This window comes from Podarcis filfolensis (assembly GCF_964270895.1).
Source record: "Podarcis filfolensis genome assembly, chromosome: 5".
NCBI lineage: Eukaryota > Metazoa > Chordata > Lepidosauria > Squamata > Lacertidae > Podarcis > Podarcis filfolensis.
In genome coordinates, this window is record NC_139608.1 from 56,031,723 (window position 1) to 56,052,499 (window position 20,777).

Consider the following 20,777-nt stretch of genomic DNA (forward strand, 5'->3'; position numbering starts at 1 on the left):
AGGAGGGGAGGAGAGCTCGGCAGCATGGCCTCTCGGGCTAAGCGGAGGCGAGCGGTAGGGCCGCCCGAGTGCCGGGAGGAGGAAGGCGGCGGCGGCGGCGACACGGAGGACGACTCCTCGGAGGAGTCGGGCAGCGACGAAGACAGTGATGATGACGACGAGGAGGAGGAAGAGCTTAACCAGGTAAAAGAGCGGCCGGGGTTCGTTCCTCTCCCGTCGCCGTGGCTTTGGGAGTAGCTTCTGCCGCCGCGAAGGCCCCTCTGCGCCTCAGGGTCGCCGGTTGGGACCCATGGCGTCGGCAGTGTTTCTTGCGCGCTTCTCTTGCAACGGTCCCCACCTCCAGGAGTGGGGGTGGGCGTGGGGGGAGACGACCACCGGCGACCCTCCGACCTGTCTGTGGGGCTCTTTATATCCGCCACCTGCCTCATCCGTCGAGGGGGCTGGAAACCAAAGGTTCCTCGTCCCTGTTGTAGAGGCAAGGGGGGCTGCATGGGAGGGCAGGGCTCAGTGCTGTATTTTTTTAAGGGCCAGGGCTCATCCTAAGACCGTATGAAGTAACTTCAGAGAGAGAGAGTGATTGATTGATTGCGGTTCTCCGAGTACAGTGGTACCTCAGGTTAAGTACTTAATTCGTTCCGGAGGTCCGTTCGTAACCTGAAACTGTTCTTAACCTGAAGCACCACTTTAGCTAATGGGGCCTCTTGCTTTCACCGCGCCACTGCGCGATTTCTGTTCTCATCCTGAAGCAAAGTTCTTAACCTGAAGCAATATTTCTGGGTTAGCGGAGTCTGTAACCCGAAGCGTATGTAATCTGAAGCATATGTAACCTGAGGTACCACTGTATGTGCTAGGTTACCAGCTGAAAGTGCAGGTCAGCTTTTGCAACTAAGAGTGCAAGAATAGGTTGGTGTTAAAGCAGCTTTTGTCCAGTTGACAGATGATGATGACGACGATTACTATTTTTTTTATACGCAGCTTTTTTCGTGGATGGGACTCCAGGCAGCCTCCAGATAAAAACAAGAACCACAAAAAGCATAGGAAAAAAGCAATGATATGCTATACGCCTGTATAAAATCTGTTTAAATAATTGCAATAAGAACAGCATGGCACCACCAGCCCCTTAATGAAAAGCAGTCAATTCTGAAAAGCCTGTTGGGACAAGAAACTTCTGATTGCTTTGGGCCAGCACAAAGTCTGAAGTAGGCATAGCAGGTCACTCTTGAGAGTAGTGCAACTAGCACACTGACACTGTTGTGCTCTTTCTTTCATGGGACAGCAGAAGTAGGGGGATCTGCTTCAGGGGCTGTCTTTGAGTGCCTGCCGGTAAGATTGGTTAGGATACCTTAAAAAACAGGCAGGATCTTCTCCATGGTGGCCCCAAAACTGGAACTCTGTTCCAGTTGACATATGCCTTGTCCCTTTATTACATACATTTAAGTTGGCCTTGAAAAATTTTTCAATGCTGCATTTAACCGGGTCCATAGATACCTGTATGTTCAGAGGAGCATGCTAAATGTAAATTACAGTGGTACCTCTAGCTATGAACTTAATTCGTTCCAGAGGTCCGTTCTTAACCTGAAACTGTTCTTAACTAGAGGCGTGCTTTTGCTAATGGGGCCTCTTGCTGCTGCTGCACCACTGGCACACAATTTCCGTTCTCATCCTGGGGCAAAGTTCTCAACTTGAGGTAACTCTTATAGGTTAGTGGAGTTTGTAACCTGAAGTGTTTGTAACCTGAGGAATTTGTAACTCGAGATACCACTGTATACACATTTCTAGGGTTACTTTGTGAGGATGTAGCCTTAAAATAAATGAGCCAGTTCGTTGCACAAGGAGAGGGGATGTTATTGATCATTGTCCACCCTCCCCACACCTCATTTTGAGTAATGTAATAGATACTACAGATTGCCACTTGTACATGGTAAGCATCTGTATCAGGTAAATCTTTAGTACTTCTAAGATTGGATGCATCCAGTTTTCCCCGCCGCCCTCTTAACTTCTTTTGAGGTCAGTATTTCATTGCAAACACCTTGTGATTGTCTTTTGTGTTTATTTACAGGAAGTAAATATTGAATTTGAAGCTCATTCAATATCTGATAATGATAAGAATGGAATGAAGAAATTACTGCAACAGGTATGTATGTTTCAGTTTGTGACATTTGTAGCTTTTTATGTGAAAATGGAATGAAGAGAAAGAACACAAATGCCATGAATAAATGATAATGCGAATTAGTATAACTGACTTGAGTTCATGAGTCCCTAAACTATTGCAGAACTCACATAAGTTGTTCTGTTGCATTCTGAAGCATCTTCACACTCTAATCGTTTGCAGTATCCCAGTTTTGCAATATTTCAGGGTCAAACTGAACATTTATCTCAAAAGCATGTTTGAATTCCATGCTCAGGAATCCAACATCTTTATTTTGTAAACTAGCCGGGGGGGGGATGCTGAAGGAGGGGATTAACTCTTTTCTCCCACACTGCTCTATTTGCCCGTGAAGCTGCTCTGCTTGTTTGTGAGCAGGTGGAAGTGGTTCAGATCAGGGACCCAGCTATTGCATTCTGTAAAGAAAAAGACATGGAGAATCCCAAGTGCAGGGTTCAAAAATGCCTTTAACATGCACTCCATTGTGTCTCAAGACAGACAGATGCTAACAAGTTTGAACCTCACTGTATAGCTGGAAACTTCATTTTTTCTGATTCCTAAATTGATTTCCACCCCCACCCACTTCAGAACTGAAGATCATGCCACAATTCTGATATAATAAATTCATATGACAGCAGGGCTAGTCTTCTCTAACCTGGTGTCCTCTGGATGCTTTGGAATAAAGTTCTCATAATCTCTGATCGTTGGCCATTGTGGCTCAAGTTGACTGGCGTTGTAGCCTATAACGTGGAGAGCACAAGGTTAGTGAAGGCTGGTATAAAAAGTTACATTGTGGCACTGAAAATATATGAACGGGAAAAGAATATGAATATGCTCACTGAGAAGGGGGGTTTACAACACAATCCTATATGACTGCTCAGAAGTAAGTCCCATTGATTCAAATGGTACTTATTCCCAGATAAGTGTGTGTAGGATTGGATGCCTAAATAGGGTGAACCTAAACGAATTGTACTAAAATAAATTTGTTTTGGTCCTAGAATGCTAGCCTAATGTTAGTTTTCATGGAAATTCAGCCTATGGCTGTTTCTAGCTTTCAGGGATAGAACACTAAAAGTTGTGGCTGGCAAATCTGACTCCACAAAGCAATATGAATCTTAATAAGTGATCCAAAAGTGTTTTCCTACTAAAACCCTGCACCACTCTTTCCCTTCCAGCTGTTTCTAAAGGCTCCTGTTAGTACAGCTGATCTGACTGATATATTGATACAACAAAATCACATTGGGAGTGTTATTAAGGTAAGAGATCTGAAGCCATGTTAATTTATGACATTTTATGGAATAAATCTGTTGATGGTTAACAAGATATTTTGATCCTTGGTTAATATGGCATTTGGGGCTGAAACGTACATGCTTCATTCAGGGCATCTGTCCACAGCACACATGGTCCAGGAGTAAATAATGCATATCAACAATTATTTAAGCAAGCAACAAAATGGACTTTCCGCTTACTGCTATGGTAGCAGTACTTTTGATCCAGCACTAGGATCATGATAGTTGATAAACAAAAGTAAAGGATAAAAACACATATCTCTAGGGGGCAAAAAGCTACTTTGCATCTTTTTCCTAATTATACCTGCCACTCCTCATCCTGTATAAGTTGCAGTAGACCACAAACAGCATCTAATCTTGGCAAAATAAAAACAAAAGAATTTGAATGCAGGGCATTACAGAAAGAGAAATTATTCTTGCACTTACATTTTTAATGGGCTACTGGTCATACCTCCACCATTGATGGGACCCAGAGCAGAGCCTAAAGATTGCACCCTTACTTTTAATACTGAAAATATGAGCTTTTGGAAATACTTACTCTGGCCACACTTTGGGCATGGAGTAATTGTTATTTGTTGTTGGTCATGCCTAATAAGTGCTTGCAACAGTCAAAGAAAAATGCACTGCATAAGTTACTTATAACACTGCCGGTTATGCTAGTTTCCATTTTCCCCTGATAAACCGTCACAAAAAACAAAACAAAACCATTGGCCAGAAGTTGTGGCACAACAGTCTACAATACTTCTGCCAAGTCTCTGAAACATTCCTAAAATCAGTGGACTTAGATTGGGACAATTCACCTTGGGAACTGAGTTGCCATCAGTTTTTACTCTCAGCGACCTTTAGTTTATGTTTCTGTGTCCACTTATTGTGAGAAGGTGGCCCACTGCTCTGCTTGTCTGCTTGTGCTACCATATGGTCATGCAGAGGGATGGAATACAGAATATCTGGAATGTCAGTGATCAGCTGGGAAATTCTAGCAAGATTCTGGTATGATTGCAAGTCTCTGATCCTTGATAGTTAAAGAATCTAGATGCAGTTTTATCATTTCAGATAGACATTTATCTAGCTGCTGGAACTATGGAGCAAATAGGTCAAAGTGTTGAGGTGGATATAATGGCACGGTTCTAATAGAAAAGTTATTTATTAAAATTTGTTCTTTTAAAAATGGGCTACAAGGACGACATACAGCCCAATTCTACGTATGCCTACTCTGAAGTAAGCCGCTTTGTGTTTAATAGGCTTTTTTTCTTATATATATTGACATTCTCTTCTTGACTGTTAGTAGACTATGATGCTTGCAGAAAGACTTAATAGAGAACATGCATTTGGTTGTATTTTCTCCTTTGTTTTCTGTTTAATAGCAAGCAGAACTTTTAGAGGAAAGTGATGATGATGATGATGATGATCCTGATGAGGTTTTTGGCTTCATAAGCCTGCTGAACTTAACTGAAAGGAAGGTCAGTAATACTACTTTGTATTTAACTATGATGATAATCTGCCTGTCAACTAAATTTGAATATTTTGGCACCTCAGTGTTATCCATCGTTTTCCCTTTTTTATTTCATATAGTCATGTTTTCTTTCTGTCTGGCATCAGAATGAACACAATCAATACAAATAGAAACATCTGCTGGAAATGATTAAACATCACACCCTTTCCAAGAAAAGGGAGTGGAGGAAGCCTTCATTGAGAACATTTCTTGTTCAGTATAGTTGAACGCAATTCATTGGGGTCAGCAATACCTCATAATATTAAGTACAAAAACCTACACAGGTGGGATGTGGGATCTAATTGTTGCCACATTTTTAAACATAATTTGTAATTAGCATACATATAGCATAATTAAAATACTCATAAGCTTTGAATTATCTGTAACAATAATATATCTCAGAACTTGCAACTATAGTACAATAGGCCTGCAACATACTTTGGGTTACGTTCCAGGCATTTGTGCACAAAGATAAACTTGTGCAAAGGCAGGAAGACCCCCGGAACAGCCCACACGTGACTAGCTTTACCTTACTGGGCTGTGGGAAGGTTGTGCAAGGCTTCTGGAAGGTTGTAGGAGGCATCCAAGAGATCTCGTGATAGCCTTACAGAGCCTTGCACGATGTTTCCAGGGTCTGGTAAGCATGGTGGAGGGCTTTAAAACTCTTTCTTCACTAGAAAACCTGACGTGGAAAGTGCCTTGTTTTGCTGGGCTCTAGGAACGTCATGCAAGATCTCACAGGCTCTTTACAAGATCTCGCAAGATCTTAAACAGCCCCTTTCAACTGCCCCCCCAGCTCTCCATTAATTAATTTATTTTCCCACCGCCCACACAAAACTGGAATTGCATAAGTAAATCTTGTGTAAGTTGTGGGCCTGCTGTACATAATTCTCAAGCACCCTGTGCACAATCACCACATTTCACAGCTGCATGAATTGGATAGGTAAAACGGTTCAACTAAAACAAATAATTGCTGTAACTTTCTGTCCTCATTTTGATTGCAGACATGACTATTTTGCCTTCTCTTGTTGCCAAGCAGTTCTGAGGCTGCTTTTCTTAAAGTTCCAGGCAAGCTGGCTCTGTGTATCAAAACTCAACTCAGGGTTTGATAAATTGTAGACTTGGGTCTACTGGTGGCGCTGTGGGTTAAACCACAGAGCCTAGGACTTGCCGATCAGAAGGTCAGTGGTTCGAATCCCCGCAACGGGGTGAGCTCCCGTTGCTCGGTCCCCGCTCCTGCCGACCTAGCAGTGCAAGTAGATAAATAGGTACAAGTGCAAGTAGATAAATAGGTACAAGTGCAAGTAGATAAATAGGTACCACTCTGGCGGGAAGGTAAACGGCATTTCCATGCGCTGCTCTGGTTCGCCAGAAGCGGCTTAGTCATGCTGGCCACATGACCCGGAAGCTGTACGTCGGCTCCCTCGGCCAATAAAGCGAGATGAGCGCCGCAACCCCAGAGTCGGTCGTGACTGGACCTAATGGTCAGGGGTCCCTTTACCTTTACCTTTACCTTAGACTTGGGTCCTGAAGTGCTGGTGCCAGTATGGGTTGTTGAACTTAGGGTAGGCAGTGTCTGCTAGATTGGAAAAACCACCATTGGCTACCATTTGATCATGCATTTGCATGTGGTCACAGATGTCAACACTACCTTTAGTTTCATTTAATAAATCAATAAATATAATAAAGACTGATCTCAGGTAGTGAATTCTGGTCTGAGATTGTTGCACTATTATACATTGACAAAATAATAAGAATTTTCCTTTTTTCCTTTGATACATAATTTACAAGTGTCAGATCTTCTTGAAAAAACAAAAACACTGCTGTTGACACTTTTGGATTCATGAGCCAGGAACTCTAAGGGAATTTAAGGCCTGTTTCCTTTTCTTCTATTTGTTGATAGGAGCCAGGTTTTCTTAGCTAATCTTCCAAGCAGCAACACAATAGTGAAATTATCAGTTGCTATATTCTATCCAGCAGGCTATAAATGTGTTAATTTTTCAACCACCATCTACCTATGTTTTGAGCTGCTGAGACAAAGCAGCCATAATTTTATGCCATATTTTGTGGGTTTGGATGGCATATATTGCCTTGTTGGACGTCTTCCTCTGATCAGCCCTAATTGTTCATTAATTGTAACATTCTCATACAGCAGAAAGCAATGTGAGAGTGGCTTGATGAACATTTCACAGGTCGTGTGTAATGGCCAAGCGCCCTTCACATAAATAATTCAACATTAAAGCCTATCGCCACATCATTTGATTCTTTTGAAGGAGGCCAGTGACATTGCATCCTGGAAGTTTTGCAGCAACCCTCAACAACACATTTTGCAAAGATCTTTCTGTAAACAGAGAAATGTGATCATCCAAAGCTTCTTAACTAAGAGTTGCCATTAAGTCTAGCCATCTGCTGAAGTGAAGCTGTATGTTGCTTGCAAAAATGTGCAGATGCAGTTGAGGTTGCGTTGACCAAGTTAGTAAGTTTTGTATAAACAAAACAGGTTTTTAAACAGGTTTTAAAACTTGTGGGGGTACTGTCAATGACCCCTAATACCATTTGTTGTAATGTTAAGGAAATGTAATGTAATGTTAAGGAAAGTGAGTAATTTTTCTGGTATGAAAATTATGGAAACATTATTTCACCTTCTGTGCTTTCTTCCTGCATGAATGAAAAGAATGAAGAGTCTAGGTGTCTGTTGAAATGGCATGTGAAAACTTTTGGAGGGGTCAGTTTGACGTGACACTTCATGTGTCTGGCTGTGTGACTTTCCAGGTTATTTAAATATTGAAATCATAACATATATATTTTTAAAAAATAATTTATGCAGCTTTAAGAATCCTTTGAAGGATGTTAGTTTGCAGGGGTGTAAATATGTATATTAATCTAACGAAGTGGAACATATGCAAATAGCAGAAGTGAAAAGAATAAAAGTGCAAAATCGACAAAAATAATCCCAGTGGTTGACTTTAATTTGGCTTTGCAATAAGACCTGCATGAGTCATTACACTGTTTTAGAACGTCACCAATGGTGCTATTAGGCAATAGCAAACTAAGTCATACTTGGAATAGATTCACTGAAATAAATGGATTTAACATTGGATATCACCTAATATCTGTTCCGTCTCTTTCTGGATGAGTGCAGTCATACTTAAGAGCTGTGGAAATAATTGTTTAATTGAAGATTATTTCTGTAAGGAAAGATCATGTTGGTACTAGAATGGTGTTCCTCAATAAACATTTAAAAACTCAGTAGGATCCAGTTGTAGTTTCCTGTTGTTTGCATTGCTTGAACAAAATTATAACCCAATGTTTTAATGCATTGATTTATCACTTTCATTTGCTTTATTAGGCCATTTATGCTGAGTACTTCATATAATTTTATAAAGTATTCTTTTAGTCATGTGGCTGGCTCTGTGGCCCTAAGCAAGAGTGGAATGCTAATGCTTGGTTACCGTTTTTGTCATCCTTTCCGAATTAAAACTCCCCTACATGCATTCGTTTGAGCGTTGATTAAATAATCTAAAAAGAAATTCCTACAAATCATTAAAAGTCACAGCAAGAAATTTCCCAGAGTCCTGTAAAACAATGCCCAGAAGCTCTCTTTTCAAGTTGCCTTTTGTAAATAATTATTCTGTAATGCAAAGAAAATCTATCCTTTGATTCCTAGGGTACCGAATGTGCTGAACAAATTAAAGAGCTGGTTTTAAGCCAGTGTGAGAAGAACTGTGAACAGAGTATGGTTGAACAGCTGGATAAGCTCCTAAGTGACACCACCAAGCCTGTGGGCTTCCTACTAAGTGAAAGATTCATTAATGTACCTCCCCAGATCGCTCTGCCCATGCACCAGCAACTGCAGTAAGAGCTTTTCCAAAACCATTTTTGAACAGAATTATTTTTTTTTTTATCCTCGGATGACCTCTGAAATCTTATTTAAATGGAAATGTGTAGAGTGGGAAGAAAAAGGTCCCCCGAGAAGCAGAAACCAACATTTTTAGTATTGATCTCTTAAAGTGGCCTTTGGTGCAAACATTCAATATTTCACATATTGTGTATAGGTGAGTTTTACTCATATGTGAAAGCACTTTGTAAGGGATGAAAAAAGCCACTTAGAATTACTCTGCAATATATTGGATCCAGACAAATGTGTTCTGTGAATTGTTTTGAGAGTTGTGCTGTTGCTTGGAGAACACTCACTAAAAACAGCTACATTCTAACCATTTATCTTTTATTATAGTGGTTTCTATTCCTGGCAGATTGGTTACAGAAATTTGTTTAAATTTCTGAACTTTTGACTAAACACTGGATATTTATTTTAAGGATTAAGGCTGTTAAGTGAGATGCATAACCAGAGATCAGTAAGCAGTTTTAGCAAAGCTGATGCCAAGAATTCAGAGAAGAATCTTTAGTTGTTTGTAACGATTTTAAATAGTTCTGGCAGTAGAATAATTTGCTCTTTCCCCCTGGTTGCATGGCCTTGTTTGTTTGTTGTTGTTACATCAGTTTCCTGATTCAGATATCACAGAACACTGGATTTAAGGAATATTAAATATTCATAAAAACTGGGAGCAAGGAGTGTAGTACAGACATATTCCTGGTCCAATAAGCTATGGGTTATAGAACTGGAAGTGCCCACAGCTTTGGTTCGTGTAGAGAGAGCTTCACCACAGTATGGGCCATATACTAAATCAAACCTTGCTTAGTAAAGTTGCTGCAAACCACTCTCCAGGCGTTTGTGGTCTAGCTAAGCCAGAATTTGACTTAGCATGTTGGGTGAACTAGGCCAGTGTTTTGCCCAGTAACCACCACCTTTGCTTCTGGAACGTTAGGTGATCTTCCTTAATGCCCTTACATGTAAAAAGAGAGTGGAACAGAAATATTTAATTTCACAATTATTCCCCTAAGCAGATTATGAATTCTCCTGGGGGACCATAGGTCTGCAGGGCTCATGAAGGAAAAGTCTTCAGTTTCAACGAAGCAGCTTTTTTGCTGTGGAGTGAGATGAAGAGAGGCAGTGTGAAGAAGAAGGAAGGAGAAAAAGATGCATAATCCGAAAGTTTCCTTTTATATTCTAAGAACAGCAGGAGCATTTGTTGCTCAGAATGTTTTCACTCACCTCTTAAGGGATGGTGGAACAGTGTGTTTATGCACACTTCTGAGGATTGTGTTGGCACATGAGAAAGCACTGTTGTGGCAAAGCAGGCATCTTTATTTGCGGATTGGGCTGAAAATATGTGACTCTTGAGTGAGGTCTGGACACAATAGAAGTGTTTTCCGATTGATCTTTCCTGCAGTTGTGCATAGGTTTGACTGAAGCATGAAGAAATTTTTGGTGTAAATATGTGTTTATTTCTAGGAAAGAACTAATTGAAGCTCAAAAAACAAACAAACCTTGTGGAAAATGCTACTTCTATCTTCTAATTAGCAAAACTTTTACTAATAAGAAGAGTAATATCAGAAAAAAGGGAAGCAGCAGCCGTCAGAAAGAAGAACTGATGTTTTCAAATGCTGAGGAAGAATTCTTTTATGAGGTGAGACTTCGTTGTTGTTGATCGACTTTTTTGGTGTATTTTGATGTATACCGGGGAACCTAAAAGATTTGAGGCTGTTTTTCTTTCTAGCGTGTAGCAGCTATTGAACGTGGTCAAGGCAATTGTTCAGCATAGATGGAAAGGGGGCAGGGAAAGCAAAGATGAAAGATCTCCATTGCTCTTGCACCCCAGTTCATGCATCCTGATTCAATGGAGTCAGCTCCAGGTTCAATTGCCACCACTACTGCAGCAGCAGCTTTGCTTGGAATGGCCTGCATTGAAGCTGTCCTTGGGGCTGAATGGGGAATGAATTTGGTTTTGCCAATCCTAGTCACGAGGGCTTGTCTCTGGCTATTAGAAGTATAGCTTGGGTGCTGCAGTCTGCTGTCAGGGATATTTCTGTGTGCAAATCTTGCCTGTGTTGATTTGACGGGTGGCAGCTAGTGCACTTTTTTTTTTTGTAATGCTTCCCTGCCCCATCCTCTCCCTACCCTTTTAAACTTCCTCATTATTTGCATGCAGTGTCCCACTTGATTTAATACAGGGAGTAGTGTTTTTCATTAATTACCAGATTAATGAAAATCTGCCAGATTTCAGATAATATTCTTTTAGCCCCGGAAGCACTTGTACACACATTCAATAGTTCAATCTGTTGTTTATACAAAGATACTCTTTTCTCCCCAGGCATATCCCAGATTAGCCTAGCCTAGCACTGCAGTTATATTCAAGCAGACCAGACATAATAAGTTCATGGCCATATTGTACATTGCTGTAAACTGCTTTGAGCGTGATGTAAATGGAAAGGTAGTCTATACATAAAAGATAAAGACAATTGCAATGCCTGATTTTTAAAAAAATAATTAGTCCTGCTTGTAGAGAGATTTGAAGATGCAGTTTCCTTTGTATGTTCCAGTTTTCAGGGGTTGCCACCATATCTGAACATTTATATATTGATTTATCATGTTTTTAAACTTCTCATGACATTGTATCAGTCCTTGCCACAATACTTTCTGAAAACTAAAATGTGGTTTAGAACACTTTAAAATTGAGTGACATCATGAAAAAATAATATAATTTACATACATTCTATTTATTTGCATGATCAGGTAGGCATACCATGTGCTTTTAAAACAGAATATGGGAATTATCTGAAAAATAAAGAGTTGTCCAAGGCTACATCTTAACATGATGCTATTTTCCCTTGGTTCAGCCTACTGGTTCATTATATTTTTCCAGAGTCTCCTCCAGGGTGTGCAGTGACCTTTTTCATCATTTATCTCTGCATACTATGTAGAAGCATTCAAGCAAATCTAAATTTGGTATGCAAGTTTATGAAACATTGCACACCAAGTTCCATAATAGGACATCGAATCTTCGGTTACCACTGTGCCTTATTAAAATGACTTTACCTGGCCTTTCTTTGTAGACAGTGTAAGTTATATACGTATTCTTAATTCTTTTTTAAAAGGAAGCAAAAATATGGCAATTCAAATGCTTTTAACGAGTTTGCTTATTTTGTTTTAGAAATCGCTTCTGAAGTTCAGTTACTCAGTAGAAGAGGAAAGCGACTCATGTTTGGGAGGCAGATGGTCTTTTGAAGATGTACCCATGAAACCTTTACGAACTGTGATGGTAATCCCTGCTGACAGGATGAATGCCATCATGGATAAACTCAAAGAATATCTTTCTGTCTGAACCACTCTCTGTGCTAACGGTTTTGTGAAGTACCCCTGTAAAAGTTATTCGACTTTACAGTGGTGTCTAGAAATTTTCCATACCAATTCTGCATTATTTCAGGATCTCCTTTATATTCTCATAAAGTACATCACCTACACAACTTGTTCTTATTGGCAGAGAATTACCATTTTGAAACATCAGGATTACAAGTGCAATTTTAAAAAACCCTCAAAACAGTAATCATTTAATAATTGTTGAACACTTTTCTAACTAACTGTAGGTTGTTTCCATGTTGCCAAAGATAATAACAAAAAACTCCTGCGATTTTGTTCTGTTTTAAAATCATTTCTCATGTCATATAAAAGCTGGTGTTAGGAATATATTGTACATAGAGGTTATATACTTCAACACAGTTTGGGATAGCAAACTTATTGAATAATGCATCGCTGTTCGGCAGGTGTTTCAGGATATTTTTTATATTCTTTATCTTTGCTGTTTGTTTTTTCTTCCTTGCCTGTTGTTGAAATGGGTGATAAATGATTGATTTCTTCCTGCAGAATAGCCTTGCTCTCACTGGCAGGCAGATTACTAAAATAGTATTGAGGTGCCAGCTCCACAAATCTGTTAAGAAACAGAATAAACAAGTGAGGGTATATTTTTTTTTAAGAAGGCAATTTTTCAATATTTTCTATGACTGTTTTATGACTCATGCAGCAAATGCTTACAGGCAGGAACATTTTGATGCATTAAATATAGAGCTGCATAGCTGGAATCAGTTCCAAATTATATATTCCAGGTAAAGTGTACATATAAGATTATACAGTTTCTTTACAAATTAATATGTTCCGTTTGTCCTTGGAGTGCTAGTAGTTGGTTTCCAGGTGTTGCAAACTGCAATCAAAATATAACATAGTCCTGGATATGAGTATACCCTTTGCAAATTCTACCTGAAGCTTCAATGCATAACCTATTTAAATTTAGGGAAACGGTAGAAGGGCACAATTTTTATCTATTTTAGTAGTTTGGGGAAAAGGAATAGTTTCCTGCTACTATGTGCATTATAGCATTTCAAATAAATTCAGTCATCGCTAGCCACACATGTGTGGAATTATTAGTTGTTCATGCTCCTGATTCAGTATATAACATGAATTTTGTTTAACTTTGATTTCACATCTGTGCATTGGTTCTGTGTGCCAGGACACAGAGGAATAGATATGCTCAGGGTTAACTTGTCCATTAATTTCATACTAGTCTTAACATTGTCTATCACCCATTTTCTTCAGTCTATCTTACTAAAAGGGGGATTGCACTGTATCAGTTTGAACTTACTACCTGCTTGAGCAGGTACATCAGACCAAGTAGTGACATAGGACTGAAATAGCTGAAGGCTAAACATTTCATTTTTAAATTTCTAATTAAAACTTTACCCATGGTTCAGTAAGTGAAATGCTTTTAACCAAAATGTACTTATTTATTTAATAGAAAGCACTTCTGAAGTTCAGCCATGTTGGGCTGCAAGCTCAAACCATCTGCACAGAAACAAATTCTCAGTATGAAGTCAATGAGAACATGCTACTATTGCCTGCACTTTGTTTCCTCTTTTTTAAAAAAGTTATTTATCTATGCCACCAAGCAAACAGTGAAGTTAAAATGATTTGCTCAATGGCTATTTCTGGACAACTAATGTAGAGCTTGTCAGGTAGTACTTCATTACTGGGATTTTGCTTGAATGGGAGACTAGGAGCATAGCTTGGGCTGATGGTCCCAAAATGAGTAAATCCATTCTGCATTGATTCTGCATTTATTTGGATAATAGGATCATGCTAGCCCTGCAGATAAAATTAATTGTGAAATGGTGAGATTTAAAAACTTTAAAACATTTCACTTCCTTGCCTCCCTTAATACACTTTCAGAATGCTGATAGAACTATTGTACACTTCCATGAGATTGTCAGTTGGATTTCTATAATTCAGTGAAAATATCCTAATGATATTTGAAATACCTCCCATAAAATAACTTTCAGCACGAGTCATACTATTTCCACCAAATCAAAATTATGGAACAGGTAGCTACCAAATATCCAAACTCTGCAGAAATGTTAGAGCACACACTTTGTATGCAGAAAATCCCACATGAAATACAGGGCATCTCCAGGTAGGACTAAGAAAGACAATTGTATGAAACACAGTCTGCACTGACAACACTGAGCTAGATGGACTAATAGTCTGACTCAATATAAGGCAGTTCCCTGTGGTCATAACCTGCTTAAAATAAGAAAAGTGCTAGGAGACCTTTCAACACTGACAGTATTGATGTGGGTGGTGGGGTGCCAGCTTAAAAACCACACACACAAATGTATCTTACTGCTGGAAGCTAAAGGCAGAGATCACCCACCCCTCCTGTCTCTCCAATTTTCCCACGAAGCAAGCTGTGTAATGTTGGGTTGTGCTCTTAAATGGAAGTTGTATGCTACAAACATGAATGAAAACCTAAATTCCAACTTCCTCTTACTTACAGATCAGGTGATATCGCTGAGATGATTTTTAGAGAGTTGTTTTCAGCAATACTGAATTCATGGAACACAACCCACTCTGGGATCCTTGCAGTGTTGTAGTATATTGACAGAGGGTGAAGCTGGGCCACTTGCCTGTGTGACAACATTAAATAGTTTCCAGCACCATCAACATCACGAGCTATCTAGAACATGAAAAGTCAATAAATGACATGTAATTACCTGGACTTATGCCTACTGCAGTGTATTACCTGCATTCAGTTATCCATTAAATACCAAAATACGATCCAAGAATGGTTCTGTTGTAGTCAAATGACTACACAAATTAATTTTACAGCTTTAAATGAATTGTAAGAGGACTGAAGAGTAAGCTATAGAATTAAAACAAATTGGGGGATAGGAATCAAAGGGACAGAGCATTATTATGTCAATACAAATGAAAGCAAAGTATTTTGATTAAATTGAGCTTTTCCAAAACATTATTAAACTTAGATGAAGCTATCCATTTGGTTTCCTTACTTGCATAAAGTAACCAGACAAGAGTGCTTTCTTTATCCTCAGTACATTTTCTTTCAATCCAAAAGCAGGTGCTGAAATTGGGAGTTCAATTCGTTTCATAATGTCATCCAATTCAGCTCTGATAGCTTCCGCCATTCTTAGTGCAGAGCAGTTCAGAAAATACTCTTGACACCACTTTTCAGTACCACGGTCTGCGAGGGGAAAAAGGTAAAATTGTGTTTGTTTTTGCTAGAGAATCCAGTTCCATTACACTCAAAGGGACTTATTCCCAAATAAATTTGTACAGGACTACAGCTTTCATCCTGAGAAGACGTTATTCTGTCATGTAGATTTTACCTGACAGAATAACCCTTTTTTCAGGATAAAGGCTACAGTCATATACACACTTATCTGGGGATACGTCCCAGTGAACTTAATGGAACTGACTTCTAAGTATGCATTTTTTACATTAGACTTATTTAATTTACCATTTTAAAATTGGAATTCATTGCTAGCCCTCTTCAGGCATTCCATAGGAAGGGAAGTATGAAGCAAAAGGAGCCACTGGAAAGGGTGAGCTCTCTCCCCATGGTCCTCATTGTCCTCCATGAGTTGAAGACTCAGGGTTCTTAAAATATGCAAGAGCCTCCACTGCTTCAGTCACCCTTCAGGCTCCCTGCTTCAGTCACCCTCCCAAACAATGCCAGTGGCAGAGCTAGCACAGTCATTCCCATGGATTTGCCCCCCTTGTATTTGCTTAATGCTGAATATGAATGCCTGAAGAGGGCTCCTGCTGCCTATCCTCATTGCTCACATTGCCTCTTTCCCTGTTCCTCTTGCTGTTTTCTATGATTAAATAAAAATAAATTAGTCTGTTAGCTTATAGGTCCTATATAAGTGAATGCTGGAATAATTGTTCAGAAACATTTCAGGATGAATTTTTAAAGTGTAATTAAAATATTTGACACACACTTACACAGGCCTGTGGAGCTTGTCCTAGCTTCCTTGTAAGCCCTGTAGACATTGATAAGGGTAAAATGATCTCCAGCAGGATGCAAGAATTTTTGCCAGCAAGCGACTGCAATCTCTTCTGTTCCCTGTGGTGGGTTTAAAAAGCAACTAGGAGCTTGTGTTCAAAAGGAAAGAGAGGGAAATTAAAACAAGCTGATACGGTGAAATAAAGCTTACTATATGCACAATGTATGCTGTGTAATAATTTTTCCGTTATAATGTTGCCCTCACTCTTTGGTCCTTCAGCAAAACCTGTGGTTCACTCTCATCCTCTCCATTTTGACTGCCACAATGGGTCTGAAAATACCCCTGAAAGAGTAGCAGTGTTTTCAACTAAAGCAATGACACCAAAACCATTTTTTTCTCCAGGCTTACATTCTGGGGAGAAATGCTGAGTTGGTGATGTCTGGATAGCCTCCCCATAATACATAGCTTTGACCTCATGTTGTAGATAGGAGCACACATGACTGAATGTTTCCCCATGGAAACATTCCTGCAAGCAAAACTTGATGAACCAGGCTTCTCTGACATGCAAGTCTTCTATGTATTTTTTAGGGGGAAGAGGGAGTTGAGAATTCCATTGTGGGATCTCCCAGTTAAAGTGGTACAGTCAAGAGAAGTGGTCATCACTTCACTGAATATTTGCGACAACTGGACCCAAGTGTTGCTACAATTCTAGAAAACAGTGGGATTTATTTGTAATTAAATACAGTATGTGTAGAATGAGACAGAAAAGCTATATATACATAACAATGGGAGTATTGGCACAACATTGCTTGGTGTGTTAACCTTTTTTGCTACATCATTACACTAAAACCAGTGCCTGAGTTTTACTATATTGCAGAGCAAGCCTCTATAGGCCTGTATAATTTTATTCTCATTAAATATTGTGTGGAAGAAGTGACATAACCCATCCTGAACATCTGTGCAAAACAAAAAATAACTTGAATCCTTTTTAAATTTACATTTCATTAATTGTGAGTACTGCGATTTTTCTGGCTCTGATCTTTAATCAATTTAATAAGCAGATTAATTAAGGAAACCTCTGCTTGATTAATTGATAAGGAACAAATTTAACTGATGAGGTGATGAGTTAAGGGCATACCTCTTGTCTTTTTTCAAGCTTATTCTGATTTAGGTGTGTTAGCAAAATACAGGGTGAAATTATTAATGAAGCAGTAACTTTTTAATTAAACTGTAAGGTCTTTCACTGTTGCAAAGGGGCACTACTGAGGTTTTTGTAATATTTTAATTTTCTCATTTAGTTGGTTAAAAGGCAAACTATGAATCAACTAATCATCCTATAAATGGTTGATGGCAGTAGTTCTATATAATTATACTGGGCCTGAGCAGTAGCCACAAACGCTTCAGAAAATACCTGTTACCATGGCAGCAATGGTGAGCATTTCTTCCACACAGTCAAATTCACACGAAGCTAAAATAGCCTTTGACAGCTGTGGATCGACAGGAAACTCTGACATTATTATTCCAAATTCTGAAAGGTTTCCATCATTGTCCAGGGCAGCCAAATAATCCAGATCTTCCAGAGCTTGCATGAGACTTTCAGGAGCTGGGATGGGGAGAAATGCTTAGTTACACTGGTTGTTACATTCTGTCACTGTTCAGTGAAATGCCTATACAGACAGAATTAAACTAAGTATTTTATTATCACAAGGTTACAGGAATTTTTGCCTAATTTCTCTCTCAGGTAAATTGGTGCAGCAGTTGCCAACTTTTTTGGGTCCAGGGGCACATTTGGAATTTTGAGGCAGTGCCAAGTCAGAAAATTGCTGCCAGGGGTGTGGCCTAGAACAAAATGGCTGCCAGCCCCACCCCCAAAAGAGCAAAAAAATAGAGAGAGAGGAATATGAAATGGAAAAATATATTTTTATTTTTTGCTCTTTAACAGAAAAGTTCGAACATTTCTTCTTTTCCATAAACTCTTAAAACTGTTCTCCCCTGTACTCGACAATGTGGGAACAGGAAAAAAATGTGATCATATGGATAATGATGCTTCTGCAGTAGGTCCCACTAGGTGATCAAAAGGTACACACACACACACACACACACACACACACACACACACATCGCCCTTGCTGACAGTTCTGGCTATCTCTGCCTCATCACTGGAACAAAGAGCAAGTCTTCCCCAGAAGCACTGGAAGCCTTTCCAGAGGTTGCATTAGTTGCATTGTTTGCGAAGAAAAACTTGGTTCCACAGCAGAGCTTCAATGTGTTTCCAGGGGGAGGGGGTGCTGACACATACAGGTTTTGTGTGCAGTGTTGCTTCTACACTGAGGGCGATGGAGCTGACAGATATATTGACTGGGATCATTGTCCTTCCTTCTATGGTCCTGACATTTTCCTTGGCAGTGAAAAAAAGGCTAGAAGGTGCTTTCCTGCAATCTGCTATTTGGAATGCCAGGAATAATAAATAAATAATAATAATAATAATTCATTTTATTCCATCATCATCATCATCATTATTATTATTATTATTATTATTATTATTAATATCCCACCCATCTGGCTGGGTTTCCCTAGCCATTCTAGGTGGCTCCCAACAGAATATTAAAAACATGATAAAACATCAAACATTAAAAACTTCCCTAAACAGGGTTGCTTTCTAAAAGTCAGATAGTTGTTTATTTCTTTGATGGGAGGGTGTTCCACAGGGCAGGCGCCAATACAGGGAAGGCTCTCTGCCTGGTCCAGCCACTGCCCAGAGGAATGCCTGCTGCTTGTGGCTGCAGGAATTCTGTTGCTTTTCTGTCCATTGGCCTAGAATTCTACCCAATTCATTGTGATTGGAATGGCAGCTCTTGTTTTTGTAGGGTTTTCTGGCAAACAGGTTATCTTGCCACATTTGACTGGAGCCAAACCTATGCATGAGGGACAGCCTAGGGAGTTTCACACCTAATCTGTGCTACCTGTGGTGGTGTGGATTCCTCCTAGCAGCACACAAGTGCCATGTGTGTGGCAGAATGCATGGAATGGGTTAAGAGACAATCTCATGGCATCCCCGCCATTGCCACATATTGGTTGGTGCACACATACATTGCTAACATTGGAGGAAAGCATTCAATTCCTTCTAGTTATACCAGGGTAAGGTATAGCATAATGACAGCCATCACAGTTGGACCACTGGGCTTCTCTGAAAGGCTGCAATCTTCTGCAAAATTCATGTACACAATTACTTAGCAATAAGCCCATTTAATTTAGCTGGACTAGCCTTGATACCATGTGCGTGTGTGTGTGTGTGTGTGTGTGTTGCATTTCTTAGGAGAAGGACACTAAATAAAATAATTGTTTGAAAGGGAAAATATGGCATTCATGACAGAAGTATGGAGGAACAGTGAACAATTATTTCCCAGTAATGCGATGCAACTGACCTCAACAGGAATGACGACAATATCTATGGAAAGCAACCACTGTTTTCAAAATATGCAGAAATGATTTGTATGAATATTTAAATTGCTAACAATGTTTTAATAAACTACAATGTGATACAGTGGGGAAAAATAATTAAAAAATTCAGCTGGACTAAATTCTAATGCAGCAGATGGGTAACTCTAGATGTTGCTGGACTACAGCTCTCATCCTCCTTGCTCATTGGCCATGCTGGTTGGGGCTGATGGGAGTTGGAGTCCGGCAACTTTAGGGCCGCAGGTTCCTCATCCCTGATTTAATGCATAGGAGTGGGCTGCATGCCAAACAACTTGAATTTTTGACCATCTTACAATACTCAGCAAAGATACCATGTGTTTGCCTAGAGATCTGATTTAATATTATTAGAATTCAGATCCCTGCCTGCACATCATGGAGAAAAGAGAACATTTATTAGCCAGCCTGTAAGGTTTAATGCGATAAAAGATGAGTCCTTGAGAAAGTCAAAGCATTGAAGAAGAAAACAGGTTGGATATTTAAGGGGGGGAAAGTTTGAGAGTTTTATCACTGAGCCATGAAATGAAAAGTAACAGCTGATGAATGGGAGAAACCAAGAGTCGGTGACAGAAAAACAGGGATGCAAGATTTAAAAGGGGGGCGGGGCGGCATGAATGGCTACTGAGCCTTTGAAGTAATTACCAGGGAATCATGGTAAACTAATTTCTATAAATCAATAAAGCAGTTTGTATTGTGAGCTGAATATATGGCTATTGTCCTTGGAAGCATCTGGCTCCGCAGCCAATTCTATTCTCTGGGGAGTCTTACTGTTTTGCATTTTTATATCTCCAAGTTGGTTGCTCCGAGACTGGGAAACAGGAATGACTCTAGGCTTTTGCTTCAGCATTATAATAAAAAAAGTGCTTCATTTTTTATTATATTGGAAAGGACAAGTTAATAAATGCAGATTATACAGGTGAAGGAACAGTAATAAAATAAAAGAAAACCTTGAATAGGGTTTTCAGATATTAGTCTGCATTTGCAGGCACAAATGCAGCCAATAAAAAAGTCATTGTAAAAATGGCAAAGGTTCATTTGAGAATTCTTTATGGTATTGTTCAGGTTTAAATAAAGCTCATCATAAATAAGAGAAACAAAAGCAACTCCTGTGTTTAATTCTGAAAGCCTTTCTTAATAAAGGACAGGGACATGTAGCGCTTTACAAAATAGGGCTTTAACA

The 20,777-nt window shown here is 39.5% G+C and overlaps 2 protein-coding genes across 9 annotated transcripts in view; one reads left to right on the top strand and one right to left on the bottom strand.

Annotated features, from left to right (window-relative positions):
- Positions 1–16,341, top strand: BCCIP (BRCA2 and CDKN1A interacting protein; the record flags this gene model as incomplete). 2 transcript variants are annotated; one of them, XR_014548930.1, is made up of 8 exons in its annotated part: positions 1–183; positions 2,060–2,134; positions 3,322–3,402; positions 4,800–4,895; positions 8,595–8,782; positions 10,281–10,455; positions 11,980–14,276; positions 14,321–16,341. XR_014548930.1 is itself a non-coding variant. In XM_083617068.1 (7 exons), 7 exons carry the CDS (start codon positions 25–27, stop codon positions 12,148–12,150), a joined length of 945 nt encoding a protein of 314 aa, XP_083473194.1. In that variant the 3' UTR covers positions 12,151–16,341. The 2 variants fall into 2 exon arrangements, 1 of the variants encoding a protein (XP_083473194.1); XM_083617068.1 differs by having other exon boundaries at positions 25–183; positions 11,980–16,341.
- The window catches only part of DHX32 (DEAH-box helicase 32 (putative)), a 24,475-nt gene continuing 16,052 nt past the window's right edge, over positions 12,355–20,777 (bottom strand). For all 7 annotated transcript variants that reach the window (XM_083616905.1, XM_083616907.1, XM_083616906.1 and 4 more), the window contains 5 exons: positions 17,532–17,723; positions 16,119–16,268; positions 15,164–15,354; positions 14,648–14,829; positions 12,355–12,753 (listed from right to left, as the gene is read on the bottom strand). In XM_083616905.1, the coding sequence (XP_083473031.1) occupies positions 12,561–12,753; positions 14,648–14,829; positions 15,164–15,354; positions 16,119–16,268; positions 17,532–17,723 (908 nt within the window). In that variant the 3' untranslated portion in view covers positions 12,355–12,560. The remainder of the gene's footprint in view (positions 12,754–14,647; positions 14,830–15,163; positions 15,355–16,118; positions 16,269–17,531; positions 17,724–20,777) is intronic.